This window comes from Pygoscelis adeliae, unplaced genomic scaffold, assembly GCF_000699105.1.
Source record: "Pygoscelis adeliae isolate BGI_AS28 unplaced genomic scaffold, ASM69910v1 Scaffold166, whole genome shotgun sequence".
In the NCBI taxonomy this organism is placed as follows: Eukaryota; Metazoa; Chordata; class Aves; order Sphenisciformes; family Spheniscidae; genus Pygoscelis; species Pygoscelis adeliae.
The window spans coordinates 6,010,087-6,027,738 of record NW_008825156.1 but is presented as its reverse complement, the minus strand read 5'-3'; the positions used below and the strand labels follow the sequence as shown (position 1 = coordinate 6,027,738).

General features: G+C 41.3%; 1 protein-coding gene across 1 annotated transcript in view; it reads left to right on the top strand.

Moving 5' to 3' along the window:
- SCUBE2 (signal peptide, CUB domain, EGF-like 2) overlaps positions 1-16,041 on the top strand; it is a 45,999-nt gene extending 29,958 nt beyond the window's left edge. The window contains exons 17-22 of the mRNA XM_009328620.1: positions 8,841-9,008; positions 11,632-11,793; positions 13,006-13,203; positions 13,802-13,954; positions 15,029-15,108; positions 15,889-16,041. Coding sequence (XP_009326895.1) covers positions 8,841-9,008; positions 11,632-11,793; positions 13,006-13,203; positions 13,802-13,954; positions 15,029-15,108; positions 15,889-16,041 — 914 coding nt within the window. The remainder of the gene's footprint in view (positions 1-8,840; positions 9,009-11,631; positions 11,794-13,005; positions 13,204-13,801; positions 13,955-15,028; positions 15,109-15,888) is intronic.
- Positions 16,042-17,652: the final 1,611 nt, after the last annotated feature.

Genomic DNA, 17,652 nt, shown 5'->3' with positions numbered 1-17,652 from the left:
TGCTACTAGGATGTGCCCCTCTATGTATTTATTGTTGGCAATTGCTGTGTTATAGAGTAAGGGCTCAGTGCATTGCACTTTGTTATAGCTGATGCACAGCCTACAATAAGCTCAAAGGTAGAAAACGTGGGAGTAACATCAGACACCAATGGCCTTGACATCACCAGTGTTATTTTTAAGACTGCATTTAATATCCAGTGTAACACCGTGTTTCTGAACTTGTGAACATTTCATCTCTCCCTTGTTCCAAAGAAAAGGCTGAGCAGAATTTGATACAGACACATTCTCTTTGCTGATTAAGCACTGAGTCCCAGAGAATCTTCATGACAGAGTTACAAATTCATGGAGAATAGGGGTTTTATAGGCCAGTACTGAGAAAAATCTTAATTATCATGGCACTGGAGGGCACCACCATAATGCAGCTCATAATAAATGCTTCCAAAGCACAAAAGTTAAGGAGAGGGGTCAGATGGTATCTTAACAGGGGCCTAACAACCATGACAGCTAATTCAGGCTGCATAGGGTAGGCAGCATGTAGGTAGTTTTGTGAATCAGCAAGCCTTTAAAATGCTTGTCAGATTGAATTAGTACGTCTTCCAGCAGCAAGCCATTTGGCCTCAGAATAGATTTTCCAATCTAGTCTTGCTAACTCTAGAAAAACTTGGATTCATAGAATAGAAAAATGAATTGGTGTTGTTTAAAACATCTGTGCAAGCAAGCAGACTAGGGAATTACTCAGGAATTCTGTCAGAAGAAGTTGTAAGTTTTCTTTTTTTTCCGTAACATTGTACTAAGTCTGAAAAACTTTGGAAAGTTCACCAAGACGGGTTTATGTGGATGTTTTCAAGCTGTTGTGTTGGCTGCTGGAGGAAGGCTTTGGAAAACTCTGTCTCAGTCCATTGTACAGAGCACAGTATGGCTTTCAAGCCATTTCTGATTTCATCTGGAAAAAATAGGAATGAGTAAGCTAAAAATACTGCAGGTAGAGAAGGCAACGTGAGTTACAATTAGGAATTGGAACAACAAAGAAACAAAATTTTTTTTAGGTAGCTGCAGAACCAGTTTAATTTCTCATTACAAATGAGAAGCTTACATGGCATTTCTGTGCTAGTTTAGAGAGAAAGGGGGCTTTTGGAGAATGCCTGGAAAACTTTTTGGTATGGTGAGCACAAATAGCCTGTCCATGGTTAAAATAGAGACACTGAGCATATGAAGACAAATGTTTTGAAGAACAGCTTGTAAAAGTCAAGCTGCTTCTGTTGCTGAATTGGTGCCACAGTTTCCTCTGGGCATCTTAACAGGTACTGCTGTGAGCAGTGGAACTAGTAAGATATGATTACGTTTGGGTCTCATGCCTCATGGTTCAATTTGCTCATGCCTAAAAAAGGTGCAATCACTAAATGAATCTTCCTTTCTTCAGCTGAAGTATTCAGACCATATCCTTGTGTAGATTTGCTGTGATCAAACAGGAGATGGAACTTGCACCACAGCCTTTTACTTGCATGGATGCTAAGAAGTTCTCTCTCCTCCACTTGCATGTGCCCCACGTATTTACATTAAATGTACAGAAACTTAGTATCTTTGAAACCTCCCTGCATCCTTTGTCAGATTGCTGGAAGTTGGACAGAAAGTTCAGTAGTTGCTGAGGGGACATAAAAGTACGTACAGAGGCAGTGTTGTAATGTACGCCTCATTTCTTTAGAAAAAGCTGATTGTCCCAGTGTGTATGGTGAAAGCAGCACTGGATGGCTGCTGCTGCTGCTTTGACTACCAGTCAGAAGAAGCTAAGAAGTAGGCTGGGGAGAAGAGAATGGAGTGGGAACAATGTGGAAGAAGAGGAAGAAGCTAGCTCGGGGATGTGTGTGGGAGAATCAGGTTTTTTTGTTTTGTTTTGTTTTGATGTGATTGTTTTGCAGAGCTGCTGAGAACTTCTGGACAGGATTGGGGCCCTGCTTATCTAGACATGCTAATGGTTCTGGGGAGAAAGTGACTCCATAGCAAAACACACCAGGTCAGCAGATGGATTCAGTGCAGGTGGTGGATGTGGTCTCTGGACAAGCAGAGAACTTTGGCAAAGGGATTCTGCTCAGTCTGACCAGAGGAGCAGGAAGCAGTGAGGGAACAAAGTCTAGGGACTTACAAGTCTTCTGTGATGCAGACAGTGAGTGAAGTGCAGGTTTCAGTTCATTGTTTTCAAATACATTTTTTAAAATAAAATACTTGGAGTATGGCTAAGTTAGATACAGTTTTATTGATTCAGACAGTCTTGTACTGGTCCTCTTCGTGTGGTAGACGACTTCTGGCACAGCACTGTCTGAAATATTAGTTGTATCTGAGCAGCGTAAGAGGGACAGTCCAGCTCCTGCTCTGATAGCTTTTGTCTTGGGTAACTGGCCTGCAGTTGCAGCAGTAAGCTAAACTTCATTTGGTTTCACAGTTTTAGTGAGGTAGTACTTTTCCTGATTTTCCTGTCTTCACTCCTGCTGTCCGCAGTGGGGCACAGCACAGAATAAAAGCTCCAGAAAGGCACTGGGAACAGATTAGATGTGATTTCCAAGGTATTTCATCATTCTTAATATGCTGAATGGTTGCATGTGTATGTCTGCTGTTCTTTAAACAGCTGTTGATGGTAAAAGGGAATTCACTGCTGATTCTGAGGGGTAGCATATTTTATTTCAAGTTTGCTGTTTAACATACAGTTCTGTTTGGGATTTTCTGATGCTTTAGAGGTTCAAGTGTTGCATTTGTCTACCTTGTTATGTGCAAGCTCTGTATCAATGAATAAGCATATTTAGCGTTGGCTCATGTTGATTAATTCCATGAAGTCCTGTGAATGGCTTCCAAGGAGCAACCAGCAGTAGGTCTCTACTAATGTATATCACAGGAAATGCATATAGCAAAATGGAACCTTCATCAGCCTTACCAGAGAACTGGATTCTCATAGCAGGAGTGTGATCTTTCCACACTGAAGTAAATCTTATGGTAAAAAACATACATACTTGAATGACAGTGCTTCAAGACTGGATGAACCGTCTGAGGATGTTGGAAATGCTACATGCTGCTTTGAGAGAAGATTTGTCTTGGGGAGAATGCAGTTTCATTTGCTAACCTGGCTACAAGTATTCGTTCTCCAGTATGAGCTAGACTTTAGACAGACTTAACAGCCAAAGACCAACTGTTTAAATACTAGCAATTCCTTATCAGAAACTGATTTACCAGAAACCTCCATATTGAAAGAGCAGTTGTTGATATTTGTTGGGACCCTTTTGCCCTCAGGCACTTTCCACTGAGGGAGAACAACAAGCAGTTTAGCGGCTTTTCCATTGCTTAAAACTGTGTTATACCTTGATCACATCCCATGGAGTTGAACGCATGCCTTGCCTGTTCCATTTGGTATTTTTCATGTTGGATACACGGATACTTTAAGAGATGGAAGGAGGCAAGGAAAAGTACCATTCCCTGAAATTGCTGCATAAAAGGACATGTGAGCATGCCCTTGCTGCACAGTAGTCGCAAGTGGATTCATCCAAAGAGCTGTCGCTTCAGAGAACAGCAAGCATGAGCAGCACTGGTATAGGCATGTCTCTGATGTAAATCCTGAGCAGCTTTATCTTGTGTGGGAGGTGTTGATGCATTTCATTGCTCAGCATTCAGCAGTTTTGTCCCCTTAGTTTAGAGGATGCAAATAAGATATTAACATTTCATACAAAACGATGAACCACATCTCAAAGTTTAGATGTGGCATGATACTGGTGTTATAAAAGTATGAGAGAGATATTTAAAGAGAAAAGCCTGCCTTTGCAGTTGTTACAATTAAGAGTTGTGTTACACAAAGAGAACTGTATGTTACCTTTTTTTTTTTTTACAATTTTATAGAAATCTGACAAGAAGAAATGAATTATCAAATGGGAGAAAGGGTGCTATTTTTCTGCTAACCTGCTCTCTGACAATCGTAGATTTAAGACATAAATCCTTAGGATGCGTAATCATCTCATGTGACCTAAATGTGTGAACGGCTAAAACACAATAACTTAAAGGATGCCGCTTCAGAATCAATTTGCATCAGTTGTTGGTGATTTTCCTTATAAAGTCAAGGCATCATTCTTAAGAAAATGGTGAATTGGTGGATCATGACCTCCTTTATGAGGTTCACCTTCTCAGCCACTGAGATACTACAGCATTTGTCTATAGGAGAAAATGCTCAAAGGCTAACATGTTGAAAAGAGGGGAAGAGCCTTTAAATGTCTTTGTAACTGTTAATCCTGGTTCCCTGTGGGCCCCTCTCTTCCCCCCATCCTCCCTCTTTTCTTCTTGTTTTTGCATCAGAAAAGCTTTCACATATTTTTTTTTCTTTAAAACAGCTGCATGAGACTCAAGACTGGGTTTTTAATGGGTATTGAAGACAAACAAAGACAGTGGCTGCAGAAATGAAGTCTACTAGAGGCAATTGGTTCTTTTGTTCAATTGGAGAAAAACAATCAGGTTTCTGAAAAAAGAGCAAAGCCAGCCAGTGGAATTCTGACTCAATGTCATTATTTGCAAATCTTCAGATCTTGTTTCGACTGGGTATTTCCCATGTGTCAGGTGGGACCATGCAGTTTCTAGTTTTGTGAAATGAAGCTCAAAGTTTTTTGGTTTCATTTAAACAAATGACAGGAAAAGTTTGAACTCTTATAGGTGTTTCTTGGGGGTTTTGTTGTTGGTTTTTTGTTATGTTTGGGTTTTTTTAGAGAGGGTTCATTTGTGTCATCCTAATTTCATGCACAGTCCTGTGGATTTCCATGGGATGATTTCTGTGTTGACATAATGTCCCTATAATTAATGTTACTATAATTGAACCTAACACCAAGTCTGTTTGTTATGCTAAATTGGGCCCTGGTGAGTGCTGTGAGCTTCTAAACAGGCTTTTCTCTGTTACCCCTGCTCTGTGCTGCAGTGGGGTTAGAGGAGTGGCTTGTGTTTGGAACATTTCTAGGTAGAAGATGGGGAGGAACTGGGAGCAGTTTACAGGGAATGTGTGGATCAAATTGTCTGGACACTTGTACCACTTTGAAAAGCTTGGTTTGATGTAGTCATGTGAAGAAACTGATATATTTAAGAGCTTGAGGCATTAAAGCTTGGGCATCACTTGGAGTAATTTTAATATTTGCATTGAATAATGAGTATTCATTAGACTGTAAATAGCTAAATCTGTATCTGGATGTATTAACCTCTTTTCTCATATGCACATAGGATCTATTAAGGCTTGAAGTGTTTGGTGCGTCTCAGAAGTCATAGTGAGGGGAAGGATAGGGTTATGCATTTTTCTAGGCAGTGCAATATTTAAAACTTAATTTTCCCAGTATCTATTTTACATACTTTATAAACTTAATCCAGAGTTGCTTGCTTTTTTCAAGTCTCATTGATTTCAAATTGAGCATGGGTGCTTAACACCCTTGAGAATAAGGCTCATTATTGCATGTAGTAACATCAGATATGAATACGTGTGGAGTACCCTCATAGGCCTATCCATCTAGGCCTAGTCTCTCTAGTTCCAGGAGGCATACCACATATGCTGCTTCATAAACCAGTGACCTCTGTTGTGAAAGCATCTAGCTCTGTCTTGAAAGGCCACTCCACACGCTGGGGCTCTGATGATAATGTGAAGTGATTTCTGAGCAGAGAGTGGCCAGCTAGGGTGGTGGTGTCCTGTGAACCCACAGCCCATGGACATTCAGAACAAGTCCGTTGCTCATCTAGCTGGACTCCTCTGCCAGCCTGGTTTGACTCCAGCAAGATGCTGTTGCCCAAACAGATATTCTTATTTTTAAGCAGTAGTTCATACTGAAAGAGCTGGGTAGTCATTACATGGCTTTCTCTCCATGTTGGGTCAGCCTGCCCGCTGTCTTCCCACTTTATCCTTTTCTCTCTCCAAGCTAGTTCACAACTAGCGGTTGTGTGTGGTAATCACCACACTGTACACAGCTTTTTCAGCTGGTTTTGCACACCCTATTACAGTGGTGGTAGCTAGTTGGACTTGTTTTTACAGTTTTCTTTCTGTTGTTGCCACCTTTTAGGAAAATCAAAATGAAATACTTGAATTGATTGGTTCAGATCAAATGGAAAAGTTTTGTTTTGCCCCAGGTTGATTTTACACAGTTCCTGCCTTTCACTGTCTCAGCCCTGTGTTTCTTCTGTGGGCGCTGTCACAGGCATAGCCTACCATCCTGCTGACCTGCCACAGTGCACCCCCGGGGCAGCCAGTGCAAGTGGAAGACAGGAGGGAAATGGGGCCTGAAGCAGTTGGAGTGTAGCTCCAGTGCAGCTTAATGGACTTCAGGTTAACACTGAGCAAAGCTGAAACAAAATGTCAGTCTTTTTTCAGTACGCAGAAACTGCCAAATTGCAAAAGTCCTGAGAGCTGATCAGCTCTAATACTTGTGTAAACGTAGTCTTTGTATCACCTTGCGCTTTATCTAGTAGTCTAGCTGCTGACCACCTGATTTGGCTTTGAACCCACAGACACAAAATGTTAGTGACCTGATATTTTTTCTTGCTGCTAGTTAGCTGAAGTGTGGGAACGTACTATGATGGGGAATGAAAAAGTTGTGGTTTAAGTCCTAATAAAACTTAACAGGATGAGGAAGGACAAATAACTTGTGACTCTTGTCCCAGTCCTCAGAATCCTGAAAACCAAAAATTAGCTGAAGCTCACACTATGTCTCAATGTGGAGGTAAGGCACAGAAACAGACCATCTGTTGCTTCTGCCTCATCTTTGTCTCCCTCTCAGAATTCAGTCACACAATGCATCTAAGAGTGCCCCATGTGGAGGATCTCAGTGATGTCTGAGGAAATATTTTTAAGTTTACTTCCTCAATACAAATGTTCAAAATTAGGCACTTTGCTAAATAATCCTGGAAGATTTAGATTAACTCAGTTTTATTCCACAGGGAGCTCTACAATTTTACAACATGCGGTTTCAAGGCAAGTGGGGTGCAGATGATAAAGTTGTCAAGAGAGATCTGATGGGATATGTTCTCAATTTTGCCATAAGTGGTGGGTTTGGTTCTTGCCTGGGACAGGTTTCCTTTGAGTTCTGTTAGCCAATCTACTGTTATGCTGGACTCCGAGCAAGTTCAGGAAACCTGAAATACAGTTTTAAGGTTGAATTTGTATGGTTTTACATGTGTCAATGTAAAGTAGCGTTCTGTTCAAAACAAAAACAAAACAAAGACACACACCCACCCCCAATCCAAAAACCCCAAACCACCCCAAACTTGACATGTGATCAAAATGAAGGGAAAAAGACATGTTAAGGGGAGATAGCAGAGAGCAGATAGTCTCTAGTGAGGCCACTCAGAGCACTGATTTCTCATAGAGCCATAGAGTTTTTTGAGAGAAGGAGATTTACACTGGTCTTTCCATTGCTTCTGGGTTTCTGAAGTCAGTAGCCACTTCTCAAAATCACCTTTACTAACCTTGATTGTCTTTCCTTGTCACAGAATTATAAATAGTGCTCTTTCCTTACCTTATTATGAGTGCTGCAATGAAAGCCTTAATTCATTCATATTTGTTGAGTTGCACAAAGAGTACAGGGATGAGTGTTCTATAGGAATGTTTATAAAATGAAGAAAGGCTTGAAAAGTGTGGGAGCAAATGAATATGTGTCCTTATGAGAGCAGAAGTGATGTGTGGTGGAAAAAGTTAGAACCAAGAGCTAAGACTTCCTCACTAGCTTTCATTGATAAGCTACACAGCATTGCTTAACCTGCTGTATTTTATTTTTAAGCTAAGGAGGAACACTCACTATTCCACTCGGTCTATCAGTTATAAACAAAACTCTTCATCATTGATCATGACCGGTGGTTAATGCACTGCTTGTTGTTAGTCATATATCCTGAAACGAAGCCAAGGCCAATTTAACTTCCTAACAAAACAGCTATTCACCGAGTGATTTATTTGCGCTATAAACTAAAACTAACAGTTTATTATCGTAACAGGTCTTTAAAAGGACAGAATTTTTCAGCACAGCTGAACAACTGCAACAGTGTTCTGTGCTTTTCCAGAGCAGGGTAATTATCGAATACTGGCACTGAAGCCAGTTCTTTTGTGAAAAGTTTGAAAACCAGAATTTTTCAAAGATACCCATAAATATTGCTGGGCTTGTTAGTATTGAGGTGTGTGTTGAAGTAAAATCAGTCAGATTGAGTTAGTGCTATCGATGCACCATACAGAACACAGCAATCCAGTGCACAGATAATCATTATCCAAGATCCAGTATCAGAGGAATGGCAAGAATATTTCTGCTTTAGAAGTCTTTGAGGCATACATAATGTTTAGTTTTGTGAATTGCACGATTATTTGTTGTGCATGAGGTTTTCACACAATTCAGTAACACCAATGGTTATGAAGTATGACTATTCAATAATATTAAGTTTAAAGTACTTATAGAAATCTGGAAGTACATTTTTGGCATCTTAGGTTCAGTACTGAATTATTTCATTTGGGAGGAGTCCAAGAGTTCTTTAGCTAGAAAGAGGAGATAATCACTACATAATTGCACCGTACAGATTAACAGAGAGTACTGGACAGGCCTAGTGTCTAGTGGAGCCTTGCAACAAAGCGTGAAATCCATTCTAGCTCACAGAAGAGCTCACTAGCACCAGAGGTTATCAGTGTCTGTTTCAGTTCTGCAGGGTACATTGCATGTATTAAGTTCTATCTGTTGCTAGCATTCAGTTCTGAAACCCTGGCTCCCAGTTCCCAAGTAAAGAGGAGAGCAGTTTCACCGTGGGGTTTCGGGTCCTGTACCTTCACCTATAATGTACATGTTGAAGCAAGTGTGTTCTTCCTCTTCTAGATCAGTGCTCACCAGGTGAATATTCTCCTGACGGCTTCAAACCCTGTCTGCCGTGTCCCCTTGGGACATACCAGCCTGAAGCTGGGAGAGTATCCTGCTTTCCCTGCGGAGGAGGTCTAACAACAAGACATAGCAGTGCATCCTTGTTTCAGGACTGTGAGACCAAAGGTAAGATTGAGATCTATTTGATGAATTGCGTTCCTCTGAAGCAAAAGTAACTGCTGCTGCTATAAGTGGGGCATTCAAAGAAGGGTCATTCTCCTTTCAAGGATCTCTCCTTTCAGGGGTTTCATAGTTGGCTAGCCTGGCTGCAAAGAAACTCAATAAAGCCTCAATTCTTTTTATAACTGATTTTTATACAAGACTCAAGAAGGGGCTGGGAGATACATGGAGGTTGGTCAGTGAAGTCATTGATCTGTGAAGAGTCATATAAAGGAACAGCAGGGAGAAAAAAAGTCCCAAGAAAAAAATCAAAACCAGTATGCCTTATTGACATTTTGGGTTTGAGCACAGCAGCAACATGAAAATGTGAAGGAGTGAATTGCAGTCCTGGAGGATAAGTAAGAAAATAGTTTCTTCATGTTCATAATGAGAAACTGGCTTGGATGCCTTGGGATATACCTAAAAAGCTAGTGTTCAGCTTAGCCCTGCAGTACCTCAGACAGCCCTCTAAATTTGATCACAGTGGAGCTGACATGCAATCAGCTCCCAAGCTTTTCCTCACAGGAGTGAAAATCAGGTGGGGATTATATCTTTAAAAATCAAGGAATTCCGTTAGCATCTTAGTTATCTAAAATGTAAAAAGCTGAAAGACAGCTATGAAGTTGTCTTTGAAAATGCTGATAAAAATACGTGTCCATTGGGAGAGACGAAATGTTAATCAGTATAATGGTTCGCTCAGTGTCTTAAAGTGTGGGTAAAAGAACATCACTTAATAAAAATCACCTGAAGAAAAAGTGTTAATAGAAAAATCTACTGCCATACAGTAGAAATAAGTGATAGAAATAAGGTCCTGATGCAAACATTTGGTAGTGGTTTGGATTAAGAGATCTCACTAGTGTCAGTTAAGATATGTTTACTATTGATAATGGCAATACGATAGAAGAATTTTGCAGTATGGTTGAAGAATTAATATTACTGGTAATAATGTGATAACTAATAGATTTCTTCAGTGAAGAATCACTGAATCCACAAATGCTGTTGTTTCATACTTAATTTTGCAAAGTTAAAGCACTAAAAAAACATGTTAAAAAACTTGGATCAAGATAAGACAAACTGATTTCAGTTTTATTTAACATAAACAAAACCAGGTCTATAAATGAGGTTCAGTTTTCAAATTAGAGTGGAGATTAAAGGAATTTTTTGTATTAACTGGAATGAATAGCTCAGGGATTTGCATGTGGAAGAGGCCACATGGGACATGGAATCACAGATGCAAGAACTATTTGGAACTTGTATCTGAAGATTTGGACTGGGGGTTGGAACATGTAGGGAAGGACTCCAGGCTGAGCTAGCTTGCAAAGCTCAACAAGACTAGAGTTATTTGGCAGTAAGCAGAGCTTAAAAGCAATAGAAAAAAGGGACTGTGCAGCACAGAAAACTACATTTGAAAGGCAAGGTAGTAAATTATTTTGATGTTGAGCTGAGAGAGGTAAACTTGCCAAATGAGGTAAAAGGAATAGGAAAAGATTTTATTTTAATTCTTTTTTAGTCCCACAAAGAAAAAAGGCAAGGAAATAGCAGCAAGGTGGTGATGGAGTTAAGAGCAAAGGTAACGTGGCTGATGCTCTTGACCGCTTTCTGTCAGGTTTCAGTACAGATGATTATGGGCATAGATGCAGAATAGCTAAGCAAAACCAAATGAAAAGAAGCATATTAGAGATGTAAGCAAAAGTGTTTGGGGTCCTGTATTCTCAGATTGCAATGAGAGAAGAAAATCTTCCCGTCTGCATGCAGGGAAATAGCAAAAAAGTTGCAAGTCTGCTAGAAAGGATTTTTCCCCTATGTCTGTCTATCTCATGTCTAAAACTTCCATAAAATCTGTTCTGTTTATGAAAGAGTTTGTGTGTCAGAATGGGGTCTTGCTTTGGTGACGCAGGAGGTACTCTCAGCAAGCCCTGTGAGGGCGATAGCTTATGTGTCTAGCTAACATGATGATTTGCATGACGTGATGAAATAAAGTAACAGCAGATCTGGTGGAGGTGGCTGTACTCTGAGTCATGGCCTGTTGTTGCAAGACAGTGTGTGATCATAAGAGAAGGCGGCAGTATACCAGTTTAGTCACTAATATTGATGCAATGTGCCACTTGCAGAGGGCCAAAGTCTTTCACCTCTGCTTGTGGTAAGCTGATCACAGGGGTATACTAGGATGCAGCAGCAGTGCACATGCTGCTTGGCATAAGCTGGCAAGAAAGAAAAGTTTAGTTAGTATTTCCACATACAGTTCACCTTCCCAGTCAAACGTCAGTGGCTAGACCGTTTGGTAACACACTGTTCTACCTGGTGTCCTGCTTACAAAATCACGGTGATTATACTCACTCCCCCATATCTTTTATTACTGCTTCCACACAGAACTGCTCTATAGTGTTGCATTTGGGACTCTTGAACTTGCACAAAGTGACATGATAAATTAAAATCTGTTCAATTACCTCTGCTTTATTACCCTCATAGTTTATGAATATGGCATTTCAGTTATTGAAATTATACTAGGACTTACAAAAATGCATAAAATCACATTCTAATGTGGTACTGCCACTTTTTTAACCATGCTGCATATTTAATTACTCTCCAGTTCAGTGTTCACCTGGCCATTTTTATAATACCACAACTCATCGCTGTATTCGCTGCACAGTTGGGACATACCAGCCTGAGTTTGGACAAAATTACTGCATTTCATGCCCTGGAAACACCACTACTGATTTTGATGGGTCAACAAATATAACACAGTGCAAAAGTAAGTATAGCAAGATGGTTTTGATGATCTCTTACAAATAAAAAGACTGGGCCGTGAATATTCAGAGTGGTCCTAAGGGCAAAATTTAGCTTTGCTCCAGGGAGCTTGGAGAGAAGGCAGTGGTGTTGCTCCTCTTTTGTTGCCTGCCTGCATCTCATCCCACATGGCTTACTGAGGTCCATGAGAGACCATTTCTGCAGACTGGTTCCATCATTCTTGTTAAGGTAAGTGATGCTTATGTCTTGTCAGTTGGTGCTGGGTCACTCTGGGTCTTGGTATTAAATCTTTTCTTCCATGATAGAGCAGACAGAGTTTGTGTTCTCGGCACCCTGATTTCTCTCCCTTCTGTTAAAAGGAATGGAAGTTGGCTCACAAAACTTATTAGTTCTAGTAACCATTTCTTCCTAATAACAACCTTTGAAAGAGGCAATTACAAAGAGAACCACTGTTCTAGATTATGGTAGCTGTTGTATGGGAAGCTGAGGGTAAATTAAAGAGGGAAAATAGAGGGCAGAGAGGCGACTCTTCAGAAGAACCTCTGGAGACACTTATATACACACAGACGTATATACACATATGTATGTAGAAATATGTTTCTGGGAACTCCACGTCTCTCACTTAAAGAATCCGTTCCCTGGGCATGTCGCACCCGCACATCACTGTTACGGTGCTGTAGTGCCGAGACCCTTCTGGCCACACAGAGTTGGGGAGCGCAGGCAAAGCATTCTGCACTGACCTTCACCCTCTTACTGCCAGCAACGCTAATCTGTGCAGCGAAAGGGCCTGCTATACTGCCTATTTTGTGCTGCTGCAGGCATGGTGCCTGAGCAGACCACCTCAGACTCCAGTTAGACTTAAGCTGATACTTCTGTAAAAACGTTCTGTCTGGTACAAGCAAGTGGAGCATCCTTGTTTTACCATTTCTATGTCCTCTTACAACTGCCTTGCCACTTGGCTGTGGCTTGGTTGATAGCATGTGCTGTGTTAACAGGGCCTAGTCTGTATTTCTATGTCTCAACATTGATTAAAACACAAAGGCAGAAGCAGGCAGCAGTGTGAAGTGAAGCTGGCAAAGACAACTGTACCTGCAGCAGATGCAAACAGAAAAGTTTTTGTGTTTGTCACCCATGTACTGTTTCTGACAGTGACTGTAGAGAGAGCTGTAGGATGACCTCACTTTGCCTAGTCTTGCATATTGTATTGCTTTTTCAGATAGGCAGTGTGGAGGTGAACTGGGAGATTACACTGGATATATTGAATCACCAAACTATCCTGGGGACTATCCTGCAAACACTGAGTGCACTTGGAATATTAACCCACCACCAAAGCGCCGTATTCTGATTGTGGTTCCAGAAATATTTCTACCAATAGAAGATGAGTGTGGAGACTACCTGGTGATGCGAAAAAGCTGTAAGTCTGAAATATCTACTGAGGCATATGGTATCTATCTCAGTGTGCAACACAGGTTTCTCACATGCATTGCTGTTTACATAAACTAAATGTAGCCTGGCTGGCCTCTACTTAAAAGTAGAAATTTCTTTAAATGACAAATTGAGAAATCCTGTTTGGTAATGCTGCTCCATAGGTTCAGGTGAAACAAGGGTGCAAGGCTATGATCTGTCAGTGAACTCTGAGAGAAATATTGTTAAGAAGGGGTAGATGGTTCAAGCTAACTAGTCATGAATTATGCTAAGCAACTCTAGCCTGGGTTAGGAAAGAGGAGATGCTTGCTAGTCCCTACAGGTGCCTGATGTGTGAATAAACAGCTTCAGTTTCTAGTATAGGCACATCCTTCAAACAGTAGACTGTTTTTTAGGAAAAGGGAAAATATTCCTTGAACAAGAAGTCACGCATTGATGGCTTGCCATCCACTGATGGCCTGCCACATTTTGAGGAGTTTATTAATACCAGCAAACATTTCTTGTCATGGTAGTTTAACCTGTTTTCTAATTGTTCATTAGTATGAAGCATTGTCAGATAACTGCCTATTGTGTGTTTTCTTTGAAAGCTTCTTCCAACTCAGTGACCACGTATGAAACCTGTCAAACCTACGAACGCCCTATAGCTTTCACTTCTAGATCTAAGAAGTTGTGGATCCAGTTCAAGTCGAATGAAGGGAACAGTGCCAAAGGATTCCAAGTTCCTTATGTAACGTATGATGGTAAGCGGATGTGAGCAGCTGAGCCTATGTCGACTAGTGCAGCTGCAGCAGTGCAGAACTCCTTGTGGGCTCCTTGACCTTGCTAAGCAGCAGGGTAACCCAGCGCTCTCAGCCGTGTCACCACAAGACTACTTCCAGTAGCCATTTTCATTTAAAGCTAGTTTAAGGAATTCTGCATTGCATGGCAGTCTTAAGTGCCACCGTATTTCCAGTCTTCCACAGACCTAAACAAAGAGCTGGGATTCTGGGGTCTGAACTGCAAAATGCAGAGCTCAGAGCCAGAATCTGGGTTTTATGTGTTTTTGTGCCTTCCCAGTTCTGGGTTGCTTCAGCTGGCAGCAGAGTGCCCCCAGTTAGGAACTGGGCAGAGCCAGGTGCCTCTGATTTATTGTGTTGCTGCTACCATCTGTAATCTAGTACCAGATAGCAAAGTATCTATATTTAGAAGAAGCTTGAGGGCCAAGAGTTTCACCCTATCCTTGTCAGTGTCACCAGGAGTGAAACTGGAGCTGAGGCTTTGCACTTCAGCATAAGTGATGTGAAAATGATATGGCACGTTTCTGTTCACACTGGATTAATTGTGAAGGAGTCGTCCTTGCTGTGGTCTGCAGAGTTTCATCAACAGTGGATAATTAATTTTTCAGGGGAGACCTCTCCTTTTGAAGCATTTCAAGTTTTGATTGACCATTGGATTTGCCTTTTAAGAAAGCTTCCTCTTACTTCTTTTTTTTTTCCTTCTTACTGTAGAAAGAAGTCAATAACAGGTTGTGGGTATTTACAACGCAGCTGGTTTGAAGCAGCCTACTTGGATTGTAGTGTATACTGTAACCTAGGTGCATTATGATTTCTTTTGCTTTTGACAGATTGATGCTGAGCAGCTCAGCAGAGTACACTGTTTTCATAGTAAACAGTATTTGTAGTTTCTTTACAGAAGAGCGTTCGGAATATTTTTTGACTGCTAATATGGGAGCTGAGTACCACTGGTTCTTTTGGGGGTAAGGCTTACATGGGAGGTATTGAGTATGCAAGTGAAGTGAGCCTTTTGCAAATTACTCTTTTGTGCATTCCCCATAGAGGATTACCAAGAACTAATAGAAGACATTGTTCGGGATGGTAGACTTTATGCATCTGAAAATCATCAAGAAATACTTAAGGTATATTCCTTCCACTAAAATGTTGGGTTTGATTGAAAATGACACTATTTTGTGCCAATGAGGTTGCCTGCTCTGCATCAGATCTGTTCCTTGGTGCGCTAGACACATGCTACTTCAGGGAAGTGGGGTGAATCAGCACATCCTGATTGTGCAGAGCAGTGGATACGAGACCCTGTGCCCAGGGGGATTAAAGGTGGATGAGACCTACTAGGGAAATCTATGGTGAAGATAGCCCCTTGAGCCTCACATAAACTGTGCTGGAAGGAATCAGTGGAGCAAACTGAGGGACATGGGATTTAATCTCTTGGAGAAGCACTTGGTGCTGCTACTTATAGCCTGTAGATTAGCAAGGGCTTTTCTTACCTGGGTGAAAAAAATCTCTTTGTGGATTTCACTTCTCTGACCTTAGTTAGGGGACAGTTGCATGGGCAAGTTGAGTGGATGTCATCCCAAATAAACCTTTCTTTTGCTGGATATCAGATCCAGTGTTTGTTTTGTGTTTTGGTTTGGGTGGGGTTTTTTTGTTTGCTGTTCTTGGAAGTATGAGGAGGGGAGAAATCCTGGTGCCACTAATGATAAATGTGAAACTCCAGTGACTTCCCTGGGGCCTGAATGTCAGCCTTGCTCCACTAGTTTCTGAGCCCCTGAAACATTAGTACTTGAAAAGTAAAATGCCCATAACCTTTTATGAGTTAATCAGTCACTAAGCTTTATTAATACTGACCCTAACTCCTTTGTGGAATTACTGTAAAATCTGCTTTCTTTTTTTTTTTTCTCTAGGACAAGAAACTGATAAAAGCATTGTTTGACGTGTTGGCGCATCCACAGAACTACTTCAAGTACACAGCCCAAGAGTCAAGAGAGATGTTCCCAAGATCCTTCATTCGTCTGCTGCGCTCTAAAGTTTCCAGATTTTTGAGGCCTTACAAATAGTTGGCACTGTACTTAAAAAACTAACCAGCCCTGGGCATGTACAGAGGGGTTGTGGTAGGTGGGGCTGCTTTCTGTGTTTTACACACTGGCAGAGAAACTCCAGGGAAACTTGCCAGCTCTGCTCTTGGCAGAGTTTGGCTTTCTCAGCTAATATAAATATTTTGGTGAACAGAATTTTTATTCCTTTACAGATAATACCTTTTGGGTACCAAGGATACTTCATGGGTCTCTGAATTAGAGATTGCCCGTGGTTTCTGTAACTGAATGGTGCCAAGCAGAAGTTTGTAGAGCTCTGCCCTGTTGCTTCATCGGTAACTCTAAAAGCTGATGAGGACAGACAGGCGAAGTATTGTGGTTTGGGATGAACTCTGGGCTGCCATTAATGCATGTTACCTCAACAAAGCTGGGTTCGTGTTTGGTCTCGCTGAAAGTGAGAACAAGATTGATGTCTCTCTTAACTTTTGCTATGCAGGAAATTCAGAGCTAAGATTGAAATGGTTTTAGTCCAAACCAGTGAGTCCAAGAATTCCACAAGGTGTAATTTTTCTCTGAACTATATGTTGTATGAGGCATATGGAGGAATAAGCAAAAGGTTGAATATTAGCTTGAATGCTCTGGGTCTGGATCACACTGTGTTCATGCTAATGACCTATTGGTTTAAATGGACTGATACCAGAATAAAACCAGGGCACCACAGTAATGGAAAACAGACCCTGACCCGCTGGACACTTCCATTTTGGGCTGGCTGCAAATGTTACAACAGAACAGATTCTTTGCTAAATCCCAGTGCTCTCCCTGTGCATAGGCCTGGGACAGCATGAGGCATTGGCTCTTGCAAGCAGTATAAAATTCTGTCCTCTGAGCACCTGCAGTTGAACACACAAGCCCCATTTTAAATGCAGGCTTTGCATAGGTTATGCTTTTGTACATCACTGTATAAACCTGTATAAGGTTTTTATACGAGCCTCAATTCTTATATTCCTTAGCTTGTCTGAGCACCTTGCAACGACCTTGTTGAGCAGAGAAGGGCTGCTGTCCCTGTCTTGCTGGAGAGAAGTAGATGTACAAAGATATTTCTCAACCAGACTGTGGCCGCAGAAGTTGTCTATGGCAAAATGCTGTTCAAGATTCCCAAACTCTGTGTTCTTTTCCTCAGGTTGTGTTTCTTATGTGAGAGAAGGCTATTCTGAAAGGGCCTGTAGGGAGAATTATGTTGATCAAAATGTTGTCTCAGTGCCTTTCTGTCCACACTTATGTTACATCACTGTCCTCTGGCCATGCAAACCATTTCCTCAGTGTAATGTACCTTCTGGGCCTTCTGTCTGGAAGGGAGATTGGCTGCAGTCCCGCTCATTTGGAGGTGGACTTATGACCTCTATCTTCGGTCACTGGCAGTGCTGAGTGGTGCACTGGGCGCCAAACTTCCTCTGTGTGCCCCCTTAGGAAAGGTACTGAAATTTCACAGTGTAACCAGGACAAATGCTCCCTTTCCTAGGGTGTGGAGTCAGATCTCCCTGGGTTTTGTTGCATTGGTATGTGGTATTTAACTGTTGTATGTGAATACTACCATGTCCACAGTGTGACAGATGAAACCCTCATCAGGAGCCAGGA